At 51.8% G+C, this 24,648-nt stretch overlaps 8 protein-coding genes across 8 annotated transcripts; 5 read left to right on the forward strand and 3 right to left on the reverse strand.

Annotated features, from left to right (window-relative positions):
* The first annotated feature begins 1,138 nt into the window (after window positions 1–1,138).
* CAOG_02881 (solute carrier family 25) lies at window positions 1,139–3,035 on the forward strand. The gene is made up of 2 exons (XM_004363663.2): window positions 1,139–1,401; window positions 2,230–3,035. The coding sequence occupies exons 1-2, from the start codon at window positions 1,164–1,166 to the stop codon at window positions 2,982–2,984; spliced, it is 993 nt and encodes a 330-aa protein (XP_004363720.1). The 5' UTR covers window positions 1,139–1,163; the 3' UTR covers window positions 2,985–3,035.
* Window positions 3,036–3,184: 149 nt separating this feature from the next.
* CAOG_08643 (hypothetical protein) lies at window positions 3,185–5,447 on the forward strand. Its single transcript, XM_011271952.1, has 7 exons — window positions 3,185–3,317; window positions 3,804–3,939; window positions 4,174–4,255; window positions 4,372–4,544; window positions 4,637–4,774; window positions 4,883–5,019; window positions 5,128–5,447. Exons 1-7 carry the CDS (start codon window positions 3,206–3,208, stop codon window positions 5,313–5,315), a joined length of 966 nt encoding a protein of 321 aa, XP_011270254.1. The 5' UTR covers window positions 3,185–3,205; the 3' UTR covers window positions 5,316–5,447.
* CAOG_08644 (hypothetical protein) lies at window positions 5,414–7,937 on the forward strand. Its single transcript, XM_011271953.1, has 2 exons — window positions 5,414–5,534; window positions 5,757–7,937. Exon 2 carries the CDS (start codon window positions 5,762–5,764, stop codon window positions 7,538–7,540), a length of 1,779 nt encoding a protein of 592 aa, XP_011270255.1. The 5' UTR covers window positions 5,414–5,534; window positions 5,757–5,761; the 3' UTR covers window positions 7,541–7,937.
* A 555-nt stretch (window positions 7,938–8,492) lies between these two features.
* Window positions 8,493–11,833, forward strand: CAOG_02884 (hypothetical protein). The gene is made up of 3 exons (XM_004363666.2): window positions 8,493–9,887; window positions 10,046–10,501; window positions 10,610–11,833. Exons 1-3 carry the CDS (start codon window positions 8,625–8,627, stop codon window positions 11,606–11,608), a joined length of 2,718 nt encoding a protein of 905 aa, XP_004363723.2. The 5' UTR covers window positions 8,493–8,624; the 3' UTR covers window positions 11,609–11,833.
* Window positions 11,834–11,968: 135 nt separating this feature from the next.
* Window positions 11,969–13,769, forward strand: CAOG_02885 (ARP2/3 complex subunit ARPC4). Its single transcript, XM_004363667.2, has 4 exons — window positions 11,969–11,994; window positions 12,844–12,962; window positions 13,078–13,285; window positions 13,383–13,769. Exons 1-4 carry the CDS (start codon window positions 11,992–11,994, stop codon window positions 13,560–13,562), a joined length of 510 nt encoding a protein of 169 aa, XP_004363724.2. The 5' UTR covers window positions 11,969–11,991; the 3' UTR covers window positions 13,563–13,769.
* CAOG_02886 (epoxide hydrolase 2) lies at window positions 13,716–16,389 on the reverse strand. Its single transcript, XM_004363668.2, has 6 exons — window positions 16,246–16,389; window positions 15,996–16,083; window positions 15,730–15,898; window positions 15,422–15,648; window positions 14,910–15,333; window positions 13,716–14,775 (listed from the first exon to the last, which is right to left on the reverse strand). Exons 1-6 carry the CDS (start codon window positions 16,362–16,364, stop codon window positions 13,880–13,882), a joined length of 1,923 nt encoding a protein of 640 aa, XP_004363725.2. The 5' UTR covers window positions 16,365–16,389; the 3' UTR covers window positions 13,716–13,879.
* Window positions 16,390–16,463: 74 nt separating this feature from the next.
* Window positions 16,464–18,433, reverse strand: CAOG_02887 (hypothetical protein). The gene is made up of 3 exons (XM_004363669.2): window positions 18,292–18,433; window positions 18,143–18,199; window positions 16,464–17,698 (listed from the first exon to the last, which is right to left on the reverse strand). Exons 1-3 carry the CDS (start codon window positions 18,405–18,407, stop codon window positions 16,552–16,554), a joined length of 1,320 nt encoding a protein of 439 aa, XP_004363726.1. The 5' UTR covers window positions 18,408–18,433; the 3' UTR covers window positions 16,464–16,551.
* Window positions 18,434–18,613: 180 nt separating this feature from the next.
* CAOG_02888 (hypothetical protein) lies at window positions 18,614–23,261 on the reverse strand. Its single transcript, XM_004363670.2, has 2 exons — window positions 23,128–23,261; window positions 18,614–21,988 (listed from the first exon to the last, which is right to left on the reverse strand). The coding sequence occupies exons 1-2, from the start codon at window positions 23,134–23,136 to the stop codon at window positions 18,815–18,817; spliced, it is 3,183 nt and encodes a 1,060-aa protein (XP_004363727.2). The 5' UTR covers window positions 23,137–23,261; the 3' UTR covers window positions 18,614–18,814.
* Between the last annotated feature and the right edge of the window lie 1,387 nt (window positions 23,262–24,648).

The following is a 24,648-nucleotide window of genomic DNA, read 5'->3' on the forward strand; positions in this document are numbered from 1 at the left end:
CCTTCTCGGAGTCTGCTAAAGTCGCAGCTCTCGCCAACGTGCCGATAGCTACAACGATTTGCACAGTGATAACAACAACGAGAGTCCCAACACGGTGCTTGGACACAAAAAGGGCGAAAGGGTTAAAAAAAAACAAGAAAACAGCAGAGATTTTTTCCAAACAAAACGAGAGAATGGCAAAGATGACCGAAAAACTTTTTATAATTTCTTCTCTTTTTTTTTTTTTTTGACCTAACCTAACTAACTTGCTAACATAAAAAAAAGAAGGGATATGGGATTTGTTAGTCGTTTTGAAAATATAAAACCGCCGGAGGCGGATACGCGAAGCGCGGAACGCAGTGACCGACCGATAGACACACACTGACATTTCTGTTGTTGCTGGCTGCGATGCCGGGTGCTTTTTGTTGATTTCTTCGTGAAAATATGCTCATAATATTCTATGTGTTCGATATATCAGGACCCAAAGTCGCGTTCGGCACGCAGTCCTCAAGCAACAAACCGATAACAAAGCAACAGGATTTGCTGGACGAAAGGCAAAGGTTTGAATGTCAAGCATTGGATTGCTAAAACGATGTGAGCAAGAAGAAACACAGTAATTAGTATGAATACTCATGCATTAACAAGACAATAACATGCAGATCATTCTCCGCGAAAGAGCAACAGTGCAAAGTGGATGCTAGACTGAGAACTGGACGTGCAGAGCGAGCTGCAAAAGCCGAACAACGCCCGCGCCTTGCCATTCCCAACAAACGCCTCCAGCGCGATGAAATTTTATCGCCAACCAATTAATACACATGATGCATGAGGTGTGGCATGCGTGCTTGCGTGTTTAATCGTATCGGCGTGCCGTTCGTCAGACCACTTTGGGTTTCGTCTGATGGTTTTCGTGATGGCATCTCCACCGACCTCCACCGACCTCCACCGACCTCCACCGACCTCCAACGACCTCCAACGACCTCCAACGACCTCCAAAAGGCACACTGGGCTCCACTGCCCATGGACGCATGCTGCGGCGCGATTTTTCGTTGACGAATTTGGCGGTTGGTGTAAATCTTGGCAAACCTCAATGTACATCTGGCACCCCCAGCACATTTTCGCTACGTTTTATTTGTTTTTATTTTTGTTGAGACACTCATCATTTTTTTTACTTGACACACTTACGAATGGTTGACTGGGCGCAGTTGGAGAAGGAGGCAGCCAGCCACGGCCTGCTTTGGAACTTTGCATACAAGGTTGCTCGGCCCGCAAAGCCGCGCGATGGGCCTCCGTCGTCGCTCAAGAACCTCCTCGCCGGCAGCTTTGGCGGCATCTGCCTCGTTGCTGCTGGCCACCCGCTCGACACGATCAAGGTCCGCCTGCAGACGCAAACGGTCGTTGCCGGGCAGGCGCCAATGTACACTGGTAAAGGCCATCATCATCACACGATTTTTCCAAACTCCAAAACCGACAGCCGTTCCTCACGGCAGCCCAAACGTGCAACGTGCTGTTTTTGTTTTCGACCAAATGCCCAAGCGGCAGCAGCGTGAGCGACCGCACAGTGCCCAGAGTGAGGAGGCTGGCGACTGAAGGGCAGAAGACTCATTGTTGAGATCCCGCTCTTTTTTTTTTTTTTTTTTTTTTTTTTTTTCTTCCTTTCCGTCGTCTTCTTCGTCTCTCTCTTTGTCCTTCTGATCGCGGCGTTCATCTGCTGTTGTGCTTGCTGCTTGTTTCAGAAGCAGATCACTGTGGTTTTCTCATCACTCCTTCTCTCTCTCAATCCAGCCATCGGCTTTTTCCACAGTGTCACCATTTATTTTTCATTTTTTATTTTCATTTCTATTTATTTGTTTTGTTTGCTTCCGGTTTCGATTTCACGTGTGATTTTGTCTCGTTTTTTTTTTTTTTTTTTTTTTTTTTTTTTTTTTTTTTGCCGATCGGCTGCTGTTTTATTTTGTTTTTTGAACTCTTCCCCCAACAAAGAGCATGCATTACAAAGTGCATTACAACGTGCATTACAAAGTGCAAAGAGAAACAAAACGCATGATGGCGATATTTCAGCGAGAATGAAAACACGAACGTTTGACCACTGAGCGCGGTTTTGCTTCACAGTGGCAACCCAACCGCAATGTTCACTCAGTCGCAATGTCATCACTCAACTCACGCTGCGACGACTTGGAAACAAGCATCAAACAAAATGGGCGATACAAACATCTTGAACCCTTACTCACCATCCTCTCACCATTTCTTCAGGTGGCTTGGACTGCTTCCGCAAGATTGTCGCGCGCGAGGGCTTCTCGGGCTTGTACCGTGGCATGCTTGCGCCGCTGCTTGGTGTCACCCCCATGTACGCCATCTGCTTTGTCGGTTATGACATTGGCCAACGCATCCAGCGCAAGACGCCCACCGAGCGTCTCTCGCTCCTGCAACTGTTCAACGCTGGCTGCATCTCGGGTGTCTTCACCACGGCTGTGATGGTCCCCGGCGAGCGTGTCAAGTGCATTCTCCAAATCCAAGGCGCTCAGGTTTCGCAAGGCATTGCACCCAAGTACTCTGGCCCCAAGGACGTGTTTGTCAAGGTCTACGCCGAGTCGGGCATTCGTGGCATTTACAAGGGCACTGTCGCTACTTTGCTTCGTGACGTTCCCGGATCTGGTGCGTACTTTGGCGCATACGAGTACCTGAAGCGCACCCTCTCCAAGGACGGCTCTGGCCAAAACCTCCGCATGCACGAGGCGCTGTTTGCCGGTGGCATGGCTGGCATTGCCAACTGGTGCGTCTCCATCCCTGCCGACGTCCTCAAGTCCCGCCTGCAGACTGCCCCCGACGGCACCTATCCGAACGGCCTCCGCGACGTCTTCCGCACCCTTGTCCGCAACGAGGGCTACCTTGCGCTGTACAAGGGCATCGGCCCAGTCATGCTTCGTGCCTTCCCTGCCAACGCTGCCATGTTTGGCGGTTATGAGTTTATGCTCAACCAGTTGTACGAGTTCTTCCCCAACCTTTAAAAAACGTTGGCCATTGTGTTTTGTTTTGAAAAAAAAGAAAAATTAACAAACTCCTGTGTTTTCTTTTTGTGTGATTCCTGTCATTGTCAAATTGATTTCGATTTTATTCTTCTACGCCTCACTGTGCCTCAATGTGCTCTTTTAGCCACTTGTTGCTTGAATCAAAACAACAACATTCTCATACCAGCCCCATTCCTCAATTCCATTCACTCTCGCGTTCGATGGCAACTCGACAAACTCCGTTGACTTGCAACGGACACACGCGACCGGTGGTTGATCTGGCGTTCAGCCCAGTCACCTCGGACGGCTACTTCCTCATCAGCGCCTGCAAAGGTATGTCACTCTACGCTTGTCTGACATCCCATCGAGCGCGGGACGACGACACCAAAGGTGGATGGGGTTGCTGGATTTTTGGTTGAGCTCGAGTGTTTTAGCACGGCGCACGCGGAGCCAGCCAGAATTTTCGTTCTCGGACGGCACTCGCGCGCGAACATATTCCCGACCACGAGCACCAGCACAGCAGCAGCAGCAGCAGCAGCAGCGAGTCCATCTGGCTCATTGGGCTGTGAACATGGTCGATGGCGTTGGGTTGGATGAAGGAAGCAAGGGAAGGGAATTGTGGATTTGGTTCGCCATGTGCTCTACTCTGCTTCGGTTCGTCCTCATCCTCAGTCATCCTCAGTCATCCGCCTCTTCCTCTGATCGTCTGGAGATGCAATGAATTAGACAAGTGGTATCCATGAAATTGAGATGCATGCACTGACTTGTTTGTTTTTTCGTCCCCCTTCCCGTTTTGTTTGGTTGTGCTAAATTGTTCAGATGGCAAGCCGATGCTCAGAGTCGGTCAGACTGGCGATTGGATTGGCACGTTTGACGGGCACAAGGGCGCCGTTTGGGCAGCTCGCCTCAACCATACAGCAACACGGGCAGCCACTGGATCAGCCGATTTCACTGCGTAAGGCAGATGAGTTCTTTGATGTGGAAATAGGAGGATGGAGATTGGAGGAACGTTTATCGAAAACCCAATTCGGTACTGGTATCATCCACCTCATTCTTTACAAGGCTGCTCTGGCAAATACAAGCCCAGCGATGGCAGCAGCGTCCTAGAGGAGGGTTGAGACGCTTCAAAGGTGCTTTCGAATCAACTAATTTCTGACTCACTCTTCTCCTTTGAATGCAAACTTGACAGAAAAATCTGGGATGCCATTGCTGGAACTGAAATGTATTCGTTTGCCCACAAGCACATTGTTCGAACGGTCGAGTTCTCCAAGGTAGCCGCTTGTGGAATCTTACAAAATCCTTTGTTGTTGCATCTCTTTGTTGCACTGCACCTCTTTGCGACATATCTCACTTGGCTCGCCTCGGTTAACATTTCATGGTGATCCAGGACGCATCAAAACTCGCAACAGGCAGTGCAGAAAAGAAAATCCGATTGTTTGACTTGCAGCGGCCTGAAGCGGAGCCAGTGATTTTCGATGGCTTGACCGCTACCGCGCGTGTGGCCATGTTTGTGAACAATGATTCAATGCTTTTAACCGCTGCGGAAGACAGCTGCATTCGGTAAGACTTGCGAAGCGGCGGATTATATTTGCTCCCCCGAGGTTTTGAGCAATGTCCAACTCACCGCTTCCACTCAAATTCACCGCGCGTAGGCTATGGGATTTGCGTACTCGGCAAGAAGAAAGGGTCATTCCCCTTGATGCGTCTGCCACCAGCGTGGAGGTCTCTGCGGACGGCCAAATCATGACCGTCGCACATGGACACAGCATCAGCTTCTTCAACATGCAGACGTGAGTGCACGTTGATCGTCGACAGGACTTGCCCTGCATGTGCTCCAACTTATCTTTTGCTTTCCTCTTTGTGGAAATCCTTCATTGCCTTGAATGGTTGGATGGCAGATTTGAGAAAATCAAGTCCATCACGCACACTTCGCCATTGTACTCTGCCTCTCTTCACGGCAGCAAAACCAAGTTTGTTGCGGGCGGCAATGATTTCTACCTACACGTTTATGACTACGAGACTCTCCGCGAAATTGGTATGTAGCGAACTTTTCGTCGTCACCCGTTGCTCCCGAACCGGATGAAGAGCGGTGCTTGTGACAACACCACATAGACTGATCCGGTATGTTCCAAATGCATCACAGAAACACACAAGGGTCACCATGGACCAGTGCACTGCGTGCGATTCTCGCCTGACGGCGAGCTTTACGCGTCTGGATCAGAGGATGGCACCGTGCGGCTATGGCAGACCGATGTAGGGAAGGAGTATGGCCTGTGGAAGTTTACTACCTCCTCAGGATCCTCTTCCTCAACAGCTCCAGTCGATGCATGATGTCAGCAATGTGCCGCATTTGTCTTGAATCTTGTTTTCGTGGTCTTCATTTTTCATTCCCCCCCCCCAATTCACGCAATCTAGTCCACTTTTGCATTCATCATTCTCGGTACGTTATTTCCAGCTTATGCATACACACGTCTGAGAGGTGTATCGGATGAAGACTGGCCTGGCGCCAAATAAAGAGCGGAAATCCGATTGGTCAATCACCACGCGAGAGTGCGTTGTAACACAGCTCCCTGACCATGTAACAACTTCAATGATGATGGAACCGTTTTTATTCTTATTATTTTATTTCGGGAGGACCGTCTCAAACGACCCGAAGTCCCCTGTTCATTTCCTGGCTGTTCTTTCAGTTTTTCGGATTTTCTTCAAAAGCATTGTTCAACAGATAATGTATGGGTGATTGTACCTTCACACTGACTCTCCTGCTCTCTATAGGCACCATGACTGGTTTTCTGACCTCGCTTCAGCTTACCAACTTTCGCAAGTTCAAAGACGAAACCTTCCATCTGACAACCAGCCCCAAAGTCATCATGGGTCGGAATGGTTCCGGCAAGACGCAGCTTCTCTGGGCTATCGCTATCTTCTTGCGCTCTTACAACACACGTGTCGCAACGTCCAACTGGCACAAGCAGAACAAGCCGACTTTGGCACTTGGTCCACTGTTCGGCGACCCATTCTTTGAGTACGAAACCGACACGAGCTCGGCACTTATCCGCCAAGGCGAAACCACAGCAACGCTGCTTGGCAACTTCAGCGACGGTCGTAAGGTCTCGTTTGTCATCAACCCCGCGAAGAGTAATCGGGCGAGAATGATTGAACAACCCGACACGGCGGAACAGCCCCCTCGCAAGGTCCGCTACGCGTTCGTGCAGCCATCCTTCTTGTGGGGCGAACACCAAAGGCAGGAAGACACTGGCGACAAGCATTTGCTCACAACCGGGCGACGGCACATGCTAAGGCGCGTCGAAGATCTCGTCAAGAAGGACGCAGCTGCTCTCGCTGCGATCACAGGCAGCATTCAACACATCTTTGGTGTCGACGACCTCACATTGGAGTTCATTGACGATCCCAACCGTCTCTTCGTCAAGGAGTCGGGCGTTCAACTCGACATCGGCATGTGCGCGGCGTCCCTGCAGAAGGTCGTGGCGATCTATGTCCTGTTCCACCTGCTTCGTGTATCGACTGCCGGCGAAGCAGAGGGCAGACAGGACTGTGACGACAATGAAGCCACCCAGCGCATCTTGCTTATCGACGAGCCAGAAGCCCTACTGTACGATTGTGTCGCTGAGCGGCTTTTTCTTCGACTTCGGCAAGATTGTCACGACGCCAAAATCCAACTTGTTATTACGACCAACTCGAAGGCACTTGCCAAGTCTGTCAACCAACAGGACATTGTCATGCTTGGGCCGGCTGGCCCGATTCGCCTTGACGCTGCCTCGTTGACGGACTATGTTGAGGAGCTTGCTCAAATCACATCGATTGACCGTCCAGTGCTACTTCTTGATGGCAAAAATGACGTGGAATTCTACAAGAAGTATGTACCGAACCTCTCCAAGCATTTCCAGCTCATCAGCGGCGGCACAGACACGCGACATCAGCTCCCCACCCTGACCAAGCTGCTGATTGAGACCGTGAACCAGCCCCTTTTTATTCTGAGAGATAGCGAACTCCGGGCCTGTTGGCCCGAATCGCTCCTGGCCTGGGGCGAGTACTGTTTGTCCAACGTTCAGAAGGAGGTGCGACCAAGGTGTCAAATTTTCTTCACGAGTTTGCCTTGCATTGAGTCCTACCTGTTCGTGCACTGTGCACTCACGGACAGCAGCTTTGCTGACGACCAGGCCGCCCAAGTGAAGCAGAAACTCTGTTCATCAAAGTCAGTCACCCGTTTCATCAACTACTTCACCGAGCAGAACTTTCAAGGCGCCATCAACGAGCATCAACGAGCGTCGAACGAGGAGCAGCCACACCCTGTTCTTGAGGCATGCCGCAGGTGGGAAGCAGGCAAGACATTTTTGACTGCGCCAGACTCGCCTCGAGACGCTCGCTACTGGCGGACGTACGTCAACTTGGTGGGCAGCCACGAAATCTTTGGAAGCAAGGACACTCCCACTCTCATGGCCAAACTTGCAGGCCCGCTCCACGAAGCTGTCCAATGTGAGCTCGACGCACTGGCTGGTGAAATGATTGCGCGTCTGGTCGCGTGTCGAGCGAGCGCATGAAACAAACACGCAAGGTCGCGCTCGTGTTTCCGCTTGTCGATCCAAAGCGAGGTGGTTTGCCATTGAATACGAGATTGGCGGGTGTGCGCTCGCTTGTCCCGTATTGTGTGTTTCCGGCAGCATCCTTTTCCGTGTTCTTCAATAAATTTGGGAAAAGATTTTTGTTTCTCCTTCGACCCGAGCCTGACGAGCCTGAGTAAAAATCGTCGCTCTCGCCACCCCACCAATCGCGTCCAGTGCTTGACCTCCTCTTGCTGCAGTTACTCGTCTTGCACGTAGTGCGGGCCTCAGAGTGCGATGCGCCGCATTTGTCTTGTTCTGGCCAGCTCTGCAGCAAATTTGTTGACGTTTTTCGCCTTTTGCCTCATGCTTATCCGCATCCATGTGACTTTTCTCGTGCACGAAAATAGAAATTTGGTGCAATCTTTCAATCCTGTTGTGTCACCTCAGATCACACATGGAACACTGGGTTGGAAACATTTAGGTATCGATGCGCCGATCGGCCCAGCAAACAGGCAGATGACCTGCGGCAAATCCAACGATGACTTACCACCAAGACCACACACACTCTGTGAATGAATGAGCAGCCAGTCATTTGCCGCACGCACCGAGAAACTATTTCAACCGACCGGAAATTTTTCAAGTCGGGATTTCCCCCCAAATTCAGGGTTTTTTTTTTATCCCTCCTTCCAATTTCACCTCCCTGTTTTGCGCTACAACACATGGAGGCCTGTCAAAAGTCGCTGCCACTCCATTCTGTGAACGTCCGCCGAGAGCACTGACTAGGACCTCGTCGGCCTCTCAAAAACAAAACCTCCCAAAAACTCCAAATCGTCCAAATTCAAGATCAATTCAATTCAGTCTGTTTTCTTTACATTTACATTTTCCGCATTTCCTCTTTTTTTTTTTTTTTTTTTTTTTTTTTTTTTTTTTTTTTTTTTTTTTTTTGGGAAGATTCGCCGCATTCAATCTTCTCCGACAACCAAAAAGCAGCAACAAGAGCGACAACTCAACGCAGTATTTTAAAACATCGAGCCATTTGAAACAAAGCAGAGCGCGGCAGGTTTTTTTTCTGAAAAGCTCAATGTCTGAGTCGGGTGCCACCATCAGTCGTAGCAGCGATGACGGGACTCCTGCTCGCCCCGCGTACGCGCTGAGCTCGCAATGGCCGTTTGGCAGTGGCGGGTACCATCCGTCGCAACCAGCACCCCTGCAAGCTGTGCAGACGCAGCCAAAGTCCCCCGTTGCCAGCCTGTCGTCGGCACTGGCGGTGATTCACTCGGACGACCGCGACCGGGACCGAGCGAGCAGCAGCGGCAGCGGCAGTTCGACCGCCGCGCTCCCGTCCGCGTTGGCTTCGACGACCACTGCCGCTGCGTCGGTTGCGGAAGGGCACCGACAGTCGCAAGCCATGGCGGACTTGTGCGGCGGCGACTGGGAAAGCCTCGAGTACGAGGACGCGCCCGCTCAGGCCCAGCCGGCGTACTTTGACGCGGTGGTTGTCGCCGCGGACGCCGACGCGAGCAGCTCCAGCAAGAAGCGCAAGGGCAACAAGAATAACAACCACAACAACCACAACAACAACAACAACACCAACAATAGCACGAACAAGACTGCTGCTGTCAAGGTTGGCAAGAGCGCCAAGGACAGTGACAAGGACCCAGCCAAGGGACGTTCAGCAAACAGCAGCAAGAGCGAGAATCACACTCAGCCCGCTGCTGCCACCGCCACGGCGACAATCAACGAGGAGCTCCAGCGCATCGAAGCGCAGTTTCTCGACCAGTTTCAAGACGCCCCGCACTTGTTGTCGGCTTCTGCTGCCCATGGATCGACCGACAGGATTTCAAGAACGTCACCGACGAAATCGTACAGTTCGCCCAGCAACAGCAGGGCAAATGCACACTCTGGCGCCGGCACCCCACCGCCGCAGCCCGCTCCTGCGGCAGATCCTCTAAAACCGAGAAAGCGCGATTCGGCGCGACCATCGACACGACTGGTCATGGCTCCAACGCGTTCTGGCAGCTCGGAATCGGCAGACGTTCCCATTTCTGCACCGCCACAGCTACAATCTCGCGCCCCGATTCTTCCACCAAGGCGACAGCTGGCTCAAATCGAGTCCAATCCTGATGGCCGTGATGGGTTTCCTCGCGAGTCGTTTGCACCCATCGATGCCGCAGACGCGATGGAGGAGCCGGCGTCACATCAGCTTGCCTCCACCGAGGAGCAAGCGCCAGACGCGCCAAGCAAGCGTTCGACCCTTCGGCGCTCCTCCATGTCCACTGCCAGCGAATTTGTTTTATTGAGCGGGGCACGCAAGTTAACAGTCCTCACGTACAATGTGAACTGGGTAAGTCAACGCCAGCTTGTTGTTTTTGGGTTGCGGATTTCTGTTTTGTGTCATTCGTCCTCAAAAAGCTGCGTGCTGACCATTGCCTTGACTTGTGCTTTTTCTTATTTTTTTTTGTGTTGTTGCCGCTCAATCGTCATTACCATCGTGATCTGTAGGGATTTTGTCGAATGGGAATCGCGTCCCAGAAGGTTGTGCAGATTGCGCACGGAATTCGCACTTCCGGCGCTGACATTGTTTGCCTGCAGGAAACGCACCATGGGTGGGAGCAGTTTCTTCGGTCGTCCTTGCGCGACATTTACCCGCACATGATCTTTCGTCACCACGACACTGTGCTCCCTGAGTCGAACAGCGTGTCCAGCGCTGGCGGCCAGGGGTTTTTATCCGTCCATCCGTTGCACGAGCTCTGGTATGAGCAGCCGCCCGTCGCTGGCTCGTTCTTCCCGGGCTGGATGGTCGAGCTTGTTGTTGAAGGCCAACCTGTGCAAGTGTTGAATGTGCACCTGCGTCCTCCAATCTCCAATGTGCATAAGCCGTCCTTCCGCGCGCTGTTCCAGACATCCAGCATTCGTCGAGCCGAGCTTCAATTCTTTTACGATCGCATGAAACCAAAGGTAAGCCACCATTGTAACCACGGCAATTGCTTTTGGACTGAAATTGAAGCTGTTTTTTTTTTGGTTTGTTTTTGTGGCTGACGACCCCCCCCTTTCCCTCCCCCATAGCCTGGCTCTGCAATCATTGTAGCGGGCGACTTCAACGAGGGCCACGACGGCGCGGCTGTTGTTTGGCTCAAGGGCGGGCGCGGGAAGGAGCCGTTGAACGATTCGTTGATCGAGTTCCAGCCAAGTTGCAAAACGTGGAAATGGCCTCTTCGATTTGGTCTCTCACTCAAAGGAGCATACGATCACATCATGTATTCTCCAGAGACCATTCGAGCCTTGAACTGCCGTGTGATGAGCGAGTACGAGTTGCTCTCGGATCACATCCCCGTTGTGGCCGAGTTTGCCCTCCTCGAGTCACGTCCGGGTGGCACACAACCTGCAGAGGCGGAGCAGACACAACCATCTGCACCGCCATTACTCACACATGCTGTTGATCATCCCGCGACAGTCCATCCGCATGACAAGGCTGACGCCTCGTTGCACGTGCCAGGAGCGCAGAACGTGCCAGGTAGTTCACACTCTGGGCATTCTCCTTCGGCACTATCGCCCTTCCTCGCCTCATTCCCCCAGAGTCCCTTCCGTGCGCTGCTTCACCACAAGTTCCACACCCCGTCCCCCGTAGCTTCAAGAGGAGCCTTTTTCGAGGGTCTGGCCCCATTGGCCATCCCGGCTGCGCAAGAGTATTCCCTGGACGAAAGCCTTGCAGACGACGACGGAGGCACGCCGCAGCTGCACATCCCGACCTCCGAGGGCTCGCTGCGGCGCATTGCCTCGGAGGGTGCTCTCGAATCAGCCCTCTTCAGTGCCATGCAAGATTCTGCCCACCCCGGCGACTTTGAGGGGGCCCACCAAGACCCGTTCGGGCCCGTCATTCTGCCCTCACGACGGAGCGGGTCGGATTGGCGCATTGCTCGTCCTTCCACAACCGATGCGAGTTTGAAGCCTTCCAAGCAAACGTACATCCAGACGCCAGCCTCGTCTTCGACTGGATCATCGGCCCCGGATTCGCAATCGCGCAAAAACAAGACGGATGTCATTTCGAATCTGGAAGTGTTTTGAGCCCCATCTAACCAAACCAAAGCGGGTGGCTTTTGATTTTTCGTTTTCTGTCGCTTTTTCCTTCTTGACAGTTCCGCCCTTTTGTTATTCGTGTTATTCCTGTACTTTTCCCTCCCTTGCAATATTCCTTGTACTTTGTGTACTATTCCTGCAATACCATTATCGTTTCTCGTTTGAGGCGTTTTTGTCCCTTGTTTTCACACCAAAATCTCAGTTCGATTCGACACTAAAATTCAAGCCTCCAACTGCCACACCATACCATATGACCCTCGTTGCATCACACAACGTTAGAGCTGTCAAACCAAACCCGTCTCGTCCTTGATCATTGTCAAATCAAATCGCTCAGAGAGAGCTCAGTCGATTCCAATCTCTTTCAATACAAAATGGTACTGCTTTTTTTTTTTTTTTCCTTTGAGAATTTCATTTCCATCGCTCGTCCGCATCGCTCTTCTTTCCCCCCCTTGTTGCCCTCCCCGCACCCACCGCCTCGCCCTCGTATTCCCATTCAACCTCGACCATCCGCCACGCTCTGCCGTGGAAACGACCTGCGCGTCCATCACCGAGCGTTCGTTCTGCCCGCAACGGATTTCTTTTCTTTTTTTTTCCTTGTAATTCCACAATCCTGCTTTTTGAAAGGGATCCGATCGCCCCCCTGCAGGCTTGTTGGCGAGTTGGGGATTGCGCGCGGCGACATGACACAGCGGACGCATCACTACCGATGGCTTGCTCTCCCTGCCGTTCGCTGGCTGCTTTTGCAATGCAGGACCAGCCGATTTAAAAAAAAAAAAAAAACAGATCGCAAAAAATAACATTTTTTTTTTTTTTGCCGTTCGTCGTCTTTGACCGGAGCCGAGAAGTGCATCAGCGCGGGCACGACACGGGCCACTTCTGAGGAAAACCCAGTTCCATCTGTGCCTTGGATTGCAGTGCCGCGGCAGGCTCGCGTCTGTCCCTCAACCAAAAAAAGCTCAAACACAACAAAAACAATTGAGTTTTGTTTTTTATTTTTCATTTTTTTTTTCATTTTTTTTTTTTTTTGCTTTCCTTTTTCATTTTTTTTTTTTTTTTTTTTTTTTGGATTTGGTTTTGGCTGCAAAGTCGTTTTTGTCGATTGTCATTCAGTTGGAAAGGCAGCAGACATTGAGTCGAGTCTGGCTTGGCAAGAATGAGAGTCGCTGGAATGGAAAACGAGTGTATGCAAACTCACTCTGTCGCTCTCTTTTTGCACTGACCAGAGCACGACCCTTCGCCCTTACCTGGACGCTGTGCGCGCCACCATCACTGCCGCCGTCTGCCTCGAGAACTTCTCGTCCCAGCACGTCGAGCGCCACAACAAGCCCGAGGTCGAGACCAAGTACGGTTTTTTTTTTTTTTTTGGCTGTCGGATTTCCGTTTTGCTTTTGCTTTTGCTTTTGGCTTGTTGCTTCAACTCTCTCACTTGAACTCAACTTTTTTATTTCGCTCTGCAGGGGAAGCAAGGAGGTCCTCCTTCAACCCGTTGTGATTAGCCGCAACGCTCAGGAGCGCGTTCTTGTTGAGGCATCGATCAACGCTGTTCGCATTTCCATCGGCATCAAGCAAGCCGATGAGATTGAAAAGATCCTTTGCAAGAAGTTCATGTCGTTCATCATGATGCGCGCAGAGAACTTTTTCATTCTGCGCAGGAAGCCGGTCGAGGTAAGCAGTGGCTTTCGTAAAATGAGCTCTAATGTTGTTCCCTTGCGCTTGTTTTTCACTTTGCGCTTTTGAACATCCGGCTTGTGGGGATACACAGGGCTACGACATTAGCTTCCTCATCACCAACTTCCACACTGAGCAAATGTTCAAGCACAAGCTGGTCGACTTTATCATCACTTTCATGGAGAACGTCGATGTTGAGATCAGCGAAATGAAGATCACTACCAACGCTCGCGCTCGCATCTGCGCCGAGGAGTACCTTAAGGCTTTCCACTAAACCCACATTTCCAGCTTTTCAGCGAAAAAGGGAGATGACAATCTTTGTCTCTCACCCCCCCTTTTTTGGCCTGGTCTGCCGTGTTTTGTTTTGTTTTGGTGTTGCTGTGTGTGTAGTAGGTGTTTGCGTTCTCTGTAAACCCTTTGTTGTTCTGTCCTCTTCATTTTGTATAAACGCCTGCTAGACGGGCAACATTTTCCTACAACATTTGTTGTTTCTTCTCGTACGAGTTTTTGATCAAAGTTGCCAAATATTGGACCCACACATCCCACCCACCTTGCAGCAAACAGCGAAATGACAACAAGAACGAAACCACGCTACAGTTTCGCCACCTGCGCAGGATAAACCACCGTGCGAAGCCATTGGACGAGAATTCGGTTCAACTCGCGAGGGCGTTCCTGCATGGTCCAGTGGCCAGAGGCTGGAATGTGTCCTCGCGACAGCCAAGGAATGAGCTGTTCCATGTGCGCCGACCCGGCAGGGGTGAGGACGAGATCGCGGCCAGCGGTGACCATGAGTGCTGGCTGTCGCACTTGCTTGCCGGCAATCCGACCGTGCCAGCGCCAGTTGGCCTCCATGTTGCGGTACCAGTTCAGCGGGCCGTAAAATCCCGAGCTCCGGAATGCGTCCGTGTACACCTTCAGATCGGTTGCCGAGAGCATTGGAGTCGGGGGGATGTTGTCGGGCATTCCGGCGAGCAGTCCGCCCCGTTTCGTCGCGGTAGCAAAATTGACCGCCAGTCGACGCATTTCGGGGTTGCGCTCAATCTCGATCGTTGGTCGCAGAATGTAATTCACAGTCCTCTCGACGTTGGCGCCAAGCTCCGCGACAGCGGCATCGCTCTGAAAGTACAGCTGGTAGTCAAAGCGGCCGGGGTTTTCGCGCAATGTCTGCATCGGGTTTTTGGCTGGATTGGGAATCATCAACGGCGTGTTGATGCTTGCCACCGCGTGGATGCGATGCGGATAGTGCAGGGCCAGGGCCCACACTTGCGCGCCACCCCAGTCGTGGCCAATCACGGTGGCCGTTGCGATGTTGAGATGGTCGAGCAAGTGGACCACATCTTCGGACAATTGCTTCATTCCATAGAGCGACGGATCTCGTGGAGCGCTGCTCTGGCCGTAGCCACGCTGATCGAGCGCAATCACACGGAATCCAGCCAAAGCCAGAGCTGGGATTTGATGACGCCAGGAATACCACAGCTCAGGCCAACCTGATGGGGAAAACAAGAGAGCAAAGAACATGTAACATACAGAAGGCAAAACCACAAAAACCACCTGTCAGCTCCGACACCAGCATCCAACGCTAGCATCGGGTCTCGAGAGCGCGGCGACGAGGATGACTTACCGTGGCACAGAACAATCGCTGGACCTTCGCCCAGCTCGACATAGTGAATGCGATGGCCAGTCTGGGTGGTCACAAAGGCGTGTGGCACAGAATCGACCGTGCACGCCGGAGCATCGAGCACGGGGTCGAACGGAAGAACGTCCGATGGTGTAGATGCAGTCCAGTCAGCAGGCTGCGCCAAAAACGCAGGGCTTGCGGAAGAGTCTTCCTTTGTCAGCGGCTTTTGACGCAGCAACACGGTATAGGGCTGTCGCTCGGTTGAAATAGTAGCGAGTGAGGCGTTCGTTGCCGCGGCAGGAAGCTGCAGGCCAAGCAAGTCGGACACGTCTTTCACGGCCTGCTCAGGATCAAGGCATCTCACGGCCGTCATTCCACATTGTGCCGCAGCCTTGACATTATGTCCGAGATCGTCCACAAATACGGCCTGTTGCAAAAAACAAAACAAAAATAACAAAAAGAGTGAGTCTTGACGAATGAGTTATCGCCTTCATCTCCCAACTTTCAAAATTCACCTGAGTGGGCTGGATGTCAAGCAGCTTGCAGGTGTGCAAGTAAATGTCCTGGTCGGGCTTGCGCATGCCTGTTTGACAAGACTCAACCACCACATCGAAATAAGGGCGAAGAAGCTTGAAGAGCTGGGTGACTGCGCTTCCTTGCAACAGGTTGGAGGAGCCGTGCGCATCGGTGCGGTCCAGCGTGTCGTCAATCCAATTGTTGGTGACCAAAGCAGTTTTAAACCCTAAGTTCCATCGACAGAAGAGTATTTAGACACTCTGTCATTCTTGTAACGACCAAATCGCTTCAAATTTCTCGTCCATACCTTGATTTCGGATGGTAGCGACAAGCTGGAGCATTCGTGGAACAAGAGATAACTCGCCCATCGATTGCATCAGGCGTCTGACGTTATCATGGGACACTCCAGATGGTTTTGGTTGCGCATCCCAAGATTCGAGCAGCGTGTTGCATTCAGCATGAAATTGGACCAAAAACTAGCCAACGATCGTGGGGATTGGTTTGGTCAGAAATCGTGCTTGATTGTTTTTGCCTCAATTTCAATTCACTGAACATTGTTCTCGCAAACCTTACAGAGGACATGAGCAGATCGCCTCGCTCCAGCCTGGCAAACGCTCCCTGCGGCTGACCGCTTGTGACGAACAGCTTTTGCATGAACTTTCTGCTCCCGGGTTTTTTTGTTGTTTTCCAGTTTCGTTGTTCAGAATACATAAATCACAAAGCATAGATTGTTGTTGTGTGAGTGATCAAACCAACCAGCGATCGAGTCGGAGTCGGAGTCGGATTGAAATTTGAGATTGCACTGTACTGGGCACTAACTCACGGAGGGAGGCCAGCGTCGCGCTCAAAGTTGGAGATTGCACGCAGCGGAGATGTCACCAGCACACCGCCCAGGTCGAACAGGACGGCGCGGATGTGCGGATGGGTCGCAGCTCGACTCATGATCACCAAATCGCTGCAACAAGCAAGAACAATGACTGGAAGCACTGAAAAAGGGAATTCTGAGAAAACAATACAGAATGAAAACAAGAATCAATGTATTTCAGCAAATCCAAACCATCAAAAAAATTCAAACCATCAACGACGAAACACTTCCAAAAGCAAAAACAAAGGAGAAAAGGGGGGCTGTTCAATTGAGATTGCCACTTGCTGTGCTCGTCGGCCGCGTCAATCCTCGGAAGCCAACAAACTGCACGTCAATGTTATCGGCGCTTGAGTGCGACCGCAGAAACAAAATATAAACATATCGTACGGTGCGAGCAACAGGGAGCGTAACGGTCGCAACGTTTGTCTTTTCGTCCACTTTGAAAAACGCATCCGGGCGCTCGTGCGGCGCCGACAAAGAACTCAGCCGACGCCGCAAAAAGTCAGACTCGCTTATATCCCGGTAAGAAGCAACGACACAAGGGCGTGGTGGTGCGTCGTAAGACAGGAAAATAACCCCTTCGCGAACTGGCGACGTGTAGCCCGAGTCTGGCGCCTTGATGATGATTTCTGACAGGAAGCAGGACGGACGAAGGAATCGTTTCAACAGCTTGTTTTCTCGGGGTGGGGGCTTCGTAGGCCCAAGCGCTGGCCGCACAAGCGAGAAATTTTGCCACAGAGTGGAGAGATTTGGCATCGCCGCGTCTCGCCGCAAAATTCGTCGATGCGCCATGATCTCGTCAAAAATGGGCGAGGCACACGGATAGGGCGATGTCATTGCCTCGAATTCTGTGGAAGCCAAATCAAGGTCCTCTGGTGTAAGGCCAGCCGGAGGCGTATCGCAATCTGCACGAGGCGGATCGCAATCTGCACGAGGCGGATCGCAATCTGCATGGCACTCTGGCACGTATGGTTCACGTGACCTGACCGCGGTTGTTGATTCCCAATTGTAGGTCCCAACACCACTGTAATCTGGTGCATATCGAGGCTGCGACTGGAGGGTTGAGGTGGGATTTACAACTGCGTCTGCTGCACTGCTCGTCCCAAAATCATAGAACTCTCGCGTAAATCGTCGACGCAGAGGCATGGAGGATGGGGTGAGATCTGCAACGGATGGGGTGAGATCTGCAACGGATGAGGTGAGATCTGCAACGGATGAGGTGAGATCTGCAACGGGCAGGTGGCGATTGGTAGAAAAACGCAATCGGCGGGGGCGTGCAGCATGGACGCGGTTCATCTCCCTGTAGTGTGCTTGCGATGAGGCTGCTGAGAGTGGCTGCGTTGCGTTGGAGTTTGCAGCTGAAACAAACGCAACGGAAGCTCCAAGTTCATACAGTACGCCGACGTTGTCTCTGTGTCACAAACCAAAACAAGCCATCACCATCCGTTCCCGAGATGGATCGGTGCGAGTGAGTATAAAACACAGTAATCAGCACATTCAACACCATCATCCCTCGACGGGTTGAATCAGCACAACGCAGCTAGATGGACAAAGACAACGTCATCCAGCATTGCCGATATTCCCCTCATCCTCGCCCATCCAACCCAAACCCCCCCACTCGGCTCTGCCTGCCTGTCTCGCGCGATCTGCTGGAGTGAAGCATGCGGGAAAACGGAGCATCGTACGTTGGGGGGGGGGAGTCCAGAATGGCGAAAGTGTCGCATGCTGTGCGACCTTCCAAGCGTGAGTGAGATTGGCTGTTTCGTGTTTTGTTTCGCTGTGTGGCGGGAAGACGCTCGCGCCTGGTTGCGCCTGGTTGCGCCTGCTGGCGTTGCCCCAGTCGTGCAAAACTCACCGTGAAGCAGAGCTGAAGCATGACGTGTCAGCTTGAAGCGTGTTGGCAGGTCCATGTCTGTGACACGGCGCAGATCAAGCAATTGTGCCAAACAGCATGAATGAGCAAAGGCTGTGCTCAGGAATAATCAAACAACGATGATGCCGTACTCGGATGAAAACTGGCCACCGTTGAAGCTCGAGACCTTGAAGGGAATCATGTCAGAGCCCGTGTAGCATGACTCGAGCGGTCGGACTGCTGGTACACGGCGACCAAACAACGACATGTTCCCAAGAGCCAACACAAAAAAAAGACTGAGACTTTTGTTTCGTTTCTCAATTATGGCGAACAATCTTAAATCTACAAAACAAAATAGTAATCTCAATGATGATAAAAGAACAAAATCAAATAGCCGATCAAGCGAGAGATCTTGGAGTAAGCCTCAGCGCACAAAAGCTCAATGCCAAAGCAACGTGTATTGGTTTCTTTAACAAAACGAAAGCAACAACAACAACAACAACAACAAAGTAGCAGACAGTACTGTATAGCAATGAGAAATACTCGGCAAAAAAAACGAGAGAGAAAACAAAATACAAACCATAAGAACAACGACATGCTACTTCAAAAAAAAAAAAAATGTACAAAACAAAAAAAAAAAAATACAAAAGCGGTAAAACGTTAAGCTTATTCTCTTCACATCATGTCGTCCTCGGTGAGTTCGACAGTCGTCGCCAACGTGGGCGTGGGTGGAGTAATCTGGTGCATGTCAATCTCGACGGACGGCTGAGACGACGTGGACGGGGAGATGCCCATGATGCTGCCGCCCAAACTGCCGCCATAACCCGTGTCAACGCTCATGCCTCGCGGACGCTGCTCGCCCGCAAACTTGGCCTTGCCAGACTTTTCCTTGGAGGCGCTGGGCGCAAGGTGGCGGTTGCCGCTACCGACCGCAACGTTGCGGAGTTGCTCCACTTCGGCCATCAACCGCTTCGTCTCTTTGACAGCCGCGACAAGACGCTCCTTCACCTCAGCGCCAGACATGGAGTCAAGACCAGAGATTTCACCAGAGCTTGAGCTGTGATGCCCATTCGTGCCAGAGTGTTTGCCAGAGGGTCCCGAGCCCGCTTGGTGAGTGCTAGTGTTGACCTTGTCGCCCTCGCCGCGAAGAACGGCAACAGCCTTGGGGAGCAAGACAATCATGACCGCAAAGCCTTGCGTGAGCAAGAGCTCGAGCGAGCTCAGCGCGAAAACAGCGTTCGCGTCATCGTTGGCAACAGTGTTGACGACAATCTCGAGAATGAGCAAAATCAACGTCCAGTTGTAGATGGCAAGCGACTGCTGGCGCAGCTCGTTGAAGGCCGACGGCGCCTTGCGCGTAATAAAGCACAGCCACGCCGACATGGCCAGCAACATCAACTCGGCGATAAGCAGGCCAAAGAAGAACCAGTCGCGGTCACAAGTGTGGAACTGCTCGTGCGAGGGGGTCTCTTTCAGCTCAACTTGCGGGGGATGGGCCAGCGACCAGATCAGGAGATAAACGGCAAAGAGCAGGCACAGCTGGAACAGCTTGAGCAGCAAGCGGTCGTCGCGAAGCGCTCGTGCCGCGCGAGAGGACTTGGCCCGGAACACTTGAGCAATGCGGTAGGTTTTCAGGAAGAGCGCGCCAAAGGCGATTGCAAAACCCATGTGACGAATCCACATGGCGGCCATGCAATAGTCATTCGTCGGATTGTCCACAGCCAACAGGAAGATGCTACTGAGCGACGTTGCGGTGCCAAACACCATCAGCAGCAAGAAGGTCGGGCTTGCAGAGCGCATCACCTTCTTGTCCCGGAAGACCACAATCATGACAACCAGGACTCCGCACAGGAACAAGAGGACGCCGGTAAAGGTCAGAATGACGGCAATCACGGCATCCGTGAGAGAGTCAATGTGCACGCAAACCAGACCGCTCGAGACGCTCGAGGCGCGGCTCAGCTCCGTATTGATCTTGCCATTCATGCAGGTGTTGGTGCACGCCAAGCTGCTCGAGTCGTAAAAGTGGAGGCAGGTCACGCACTGGCTGGCAGCAGGGCCACTGCAGCCGTCAGAGCTGCATTCGTTGTGGCACGCAGAGCACAGCTGGCCCATGACAGTGCTCGAGGAAAAGTGTCCAATGGGGCAGGCGGCAACGCAAGTGTTGTTGAAAATGGCATTGTTGCAAATGGTGCACTGATCGGCGCCCGGGCCGGAGCAGCCGTCGCTCGAAGGCATGCCGGGCTGCACTGGCTTGCATTGCGCGTGGCAAGGGTAGTCGCGCGGAATGGTCGGAGTGTTGTCGAAAAAGGCTAGCGTGCTGGCTGGTACAATGCCTCGAGTTTCATTGTACCACTCAAACTCACTGCCAGCAGTTTGCTGCAGCGCGTGCTCGTAGTAGTGCAAGCCGCGCAGCACCCAACCGAAGCCTGCCGTACTAAAATCGATCAAAGTTCCATCTACGTCGTAATCGAGACTCGGGGCAAGGGTCTCGTTGTCGGGTGCGGCCCAATTCAAAATCTCAAAATTGGAAATGCGATCAACGCCAGAGAATGTCACGAGACCCGTCAGGCCAACGAAGGTCTCTGCGCGCATAATCTCCATGAGAACAGGGCCGTCCGCCAGGGTGAAGTTGTGGTTGTCGATGCCGTTCATGTGCAGGGTGGTTGTAAAGTTCTCGAGACCACGAACAATGGTGTCCATTGCGTCGTACGCATGAAGCGAATACTCGAGCAGCGGCTGACCAAAGGTGGCCATGAACATCTGGTTGGCAGCGACGTAGGCAGGCGACGCAACAATTTGACCGCGAACGCCAATCAAGCCGCGCATGTTGTTCATGAGGGAAAGACGCTCTTCTGCCGAGGGAACCCGCTTCAAGAAGCGACAAGACGCAGCAAAGCCCGCGCAGGTCAAGCTGGAGCCAGGAATGACGTTGCCGGCGTTGTACATTTCCGTCAGTCCGGAAAAGTCACAAAACGCGTCGACTGCAAGAGAATCAAGACCGTCGCACAATGGGCTGTCGGGAATGATGTGCAGGGGCAGGTCCGGAACAATCCAAACATAGTCTGGGCCAAGCAGGCCAAGCGAATTTGCCGAGGCCAGCACATTGATGGCGTCGTCTTCTGTCGTCAGCAGAAGAATGACGCGCGCGGAACTGTCCTTGAGTTGTTGCATCTCAAAGTCTGGCCGCTTGAAATCGTTGGAAATGATTGGCTGCTCCATCACAATCTCGATGGGATGGCCAGTCAGTGCGGAATCTCGGAAGACGACAGAGATCGAGTCGGCAGAGCTCATCACGCCATTGCTCGACACAATCGCGACGCGATTCCAGCCCATGTCGAGGACAAACTCGGCAATGTACTGCGCCTGCTGCAGGTCGTTGGACACTGTACGCAAGAACGTCGGGAAGATTTGCGGGACACTCAAGAGGCTGGTGGTCACGGAATAGGCAAGCAGCGGAATGCCGTACTGGTTGAGCACGAGTGCTGCCGCTCCCACAGAGATCATATCACCGGCGCCAATGACAGCAACTACGTGAGCGTTTGCTGCTAGATCCTGAGCATGGTACAGGGCCATGTTGGGGTTGCCTCCAAAGTCGCGGTACTCGAGCGCGACAGTGTAGTTGGCCATCGGAGTTCGAAGATAACCGAGGTTGTAGAATTGCAGGAATGTGTTGAAGACAGTCTCGTACATGATCGACGTAGACTGGCCGGGACCGGTGCGGTCTGTCAGGACGCCAACTTTCAAAACCGTGGTTGCGTCGGCGGTGTAAAGCGAGCCGCAACCCAGCATGATGGCCGCTACCAAGAGCAGTAGTGCCAGCGGACTTGGGAGTGTTTGCTTGATTGATTGCTGCGGGTGACAGAATTTCAAGCCAAAGAATCTGAGTGATTTTGATGTGGCGACCGCTTGTGGTTTGTGTTTATGTGTTTTTCTTCGATTTTTTTGTTTTGATGGATGAATATTTTGAGTCCGCCCCTTCCCCCGTTTCGATCGGCTCATTTGCAATCTCGACACGCGACAGGTGTCTGCGGAAAAAAAAAAGCAATCAAGAAACAGGACGCAAAAAGAAATACCAAAAAGAAAAAAAAAACAAACAAAAACAAGAAGGGGAACAAAGTCTGGACTTTGTTGCTTGCTGTGTTTCTTCCCCTTGACTAGACTACTGCATCTCTTCTTGATTTTCAACCCTCCATTACATGTCGACAGCAATGTTGTGTTGCGAGCGCAGAGAGAGAGAGAGAGCAGCCATCAGACCCGCCCAACACCCGCCGAATTTTTGCATTGTTTATGAATTTGGTTTGACCAACACCTCCTGCACGCGCGCGAGCAAAGTATGACGCATCCACAAAAAAATCAATGGTTTCCCCGGTCAAACCACTTCTTCTTCTGCAGTGGTCCTCTGCTTCTCATTTCAACAAGACAAGCAACGAACTGGAGCAAGCCTTCAACGTTGTTGCCAGGCAGCACCGTGTTGATTCTGGAGCGCTATGTGTTCGCGTCGACAACATCAACAAAACGGCTTTTTTTTTTTTTTTTTTTTTTTGTTTTTTGGGTTGGTTTTCTCGTTTCATATTTTCCCCAACACGAGCTCTTCCAACACGATCTCAACCTGCGAGAATGCTACAAGTGGAAAGTTCGCGGCAGCGCATCCTACGAACTCGATCTCCGTTCGCATGCGCCGCACTGTCACGAAAATGAGTCACCAGCACGCTTTCGCGAAAAAACAAAACAAAAAAACAAAAAAAAAAAAAAACAAAAAAAAAAAAAAAAAAAAAAGGGGCGGGATGCGAATTTTGAGTTTGTGTCTGTGTTGGCTGTTGCAGCCCACTGCTGTTGCGGTTGTCCCGCGACAGTTCGCGGAAACAATGTGCAAGTGTAGACACCCAGCATCCTGGGTGCGAGGGGCGAAGCCAGCAGGTTGTGGGGAAAGAGTGAAGCGTGTTAAAGTGTGGGGCGGTGGGTTTGTTTAGCTTTCGCATGCACCGTACCATCTTCATTGAAAGACGCGACTTGGGTGCTTGTTTCGGGGTTGTGCAGCCAACGACAATGTGAAGAGATGAAAAGCAACAAAGATGAAGTACAAATCGAGAGGGGACAAGGGTCCAAAGACGGCAGATAGATATTGAAGACTGGCATGAAATCCAAAAAAACAACAAAAACAAAAACCAAACACAAAAACCAAAATCCAACCAAAAAAACAAAAAACAAAATAAAAAAAAAAATTCAATAATCAAACAAAGCGAATCACACTTTCCAACCGCCCGATTCACCAACGCACGGAGAAAAAACAAACAAAAAAACAGAGGGCGCGCCAATGGCGAATTCCACTCGAGGATCGACCCCCAGTAGCAACCAAGCCAGCGAAAATGGGGCTCGAACTTTTTGATCTCGAATCCCACACAATCATTCGATTCGCTTTGACTGTTTTAAGGTGCCAACGCGCCTCCTCACCTCGAGCTCAAGCCGAGCATCAAGCATCGAAAAATACCGATTGCTCGATCACACTTGTTGTCTTGGGGCTGCCGTCCCGATTTGTTCAGCGAACAAGATGTGCTGCGAACGGATGCACAGCCTGAGTTGCGTGCCATCACTTGCCAATCCCCGACCCCTGGCTGCCTCTATTGCCTAGAAAGGTCGCAAATAGGACAGACAATTCGACGACAACAACAAAACGCGAATTTTGCGCCTGCACACTCTAAGTTTAGGTTGGGTTCTGCGCCTTTGGCGACACTTTACGCAAATTACCAAAATGAACAACAAACACCAGCACACACACAAAACGAACGAAACCGCATCTTGTCCGAATTCCTTCCACTGCTGGCACAGAAGAACTGCAGAGCTCTCAAGCAATGGTAGCAATAACACGAGCAACAGGGAGCCTGTGACGAAGCGCCGGTCGACAAACGTGGGGCAGCTACAACAAAAACGAGTGCTTGGCGTACGACGTAGACTCTGTTCAGCGACCCAAATGGTATTTTCACGCGCGAGCCCCGGTCTCTACCACGAGCAGCCGGTAACTGCCGGATATGGAGAAGAAGCGCATTCCGTTTTGTGAGATGTGTCGCATGAGGCTTGACAACCACAGCAACAACAACAAAAATGCAATTAGATCCAGGTCTAATCTCCGAAAGTGTCTGCGCGGCGATGCGAGTGTCGCCCGACAGCGACCTGTGTTGCTTTCCGTCTCGCCCGCGGAATGTTCATTCATTGTACAAAGTGATCTTGGGCACAGGTACCGAGTAAACGCTGCAAATGAGAGTTAAGATTCGAAGCGAGAACAGACCATCAAGCGCTGTACTTTCCGTTTTGTGTCTGCGAATCAAACCCAATTTTCACAAAGCATTACAAGTACACTCGAGTTCCATGGTCGCAGCGCCTTCGCTCCACTTCATTGAGGGTGCGCCAATCCCATATCCGCACTTTGAGTCGCAATCCGCGCGCATCGATGAATGAGATCGCGCAGACCTCTGGCGTGAGCACTTCTTCGTAGACCGCTTGGAAGCGTTCCC

The sequence above is a fragment of the Capsaspora owczarzaki genome, assembly GCF_000151315.2.
Source record: "Capsaspora owczarzaki ATCC 30864 unplaced genomic scaffold supercont2.4, whole genome shotgun sequence".
NCBI lineage: Eukaryota > Filasterea > Ministeriida > Capsasporidae > Capsaspora > Capsaspora owczarzaki.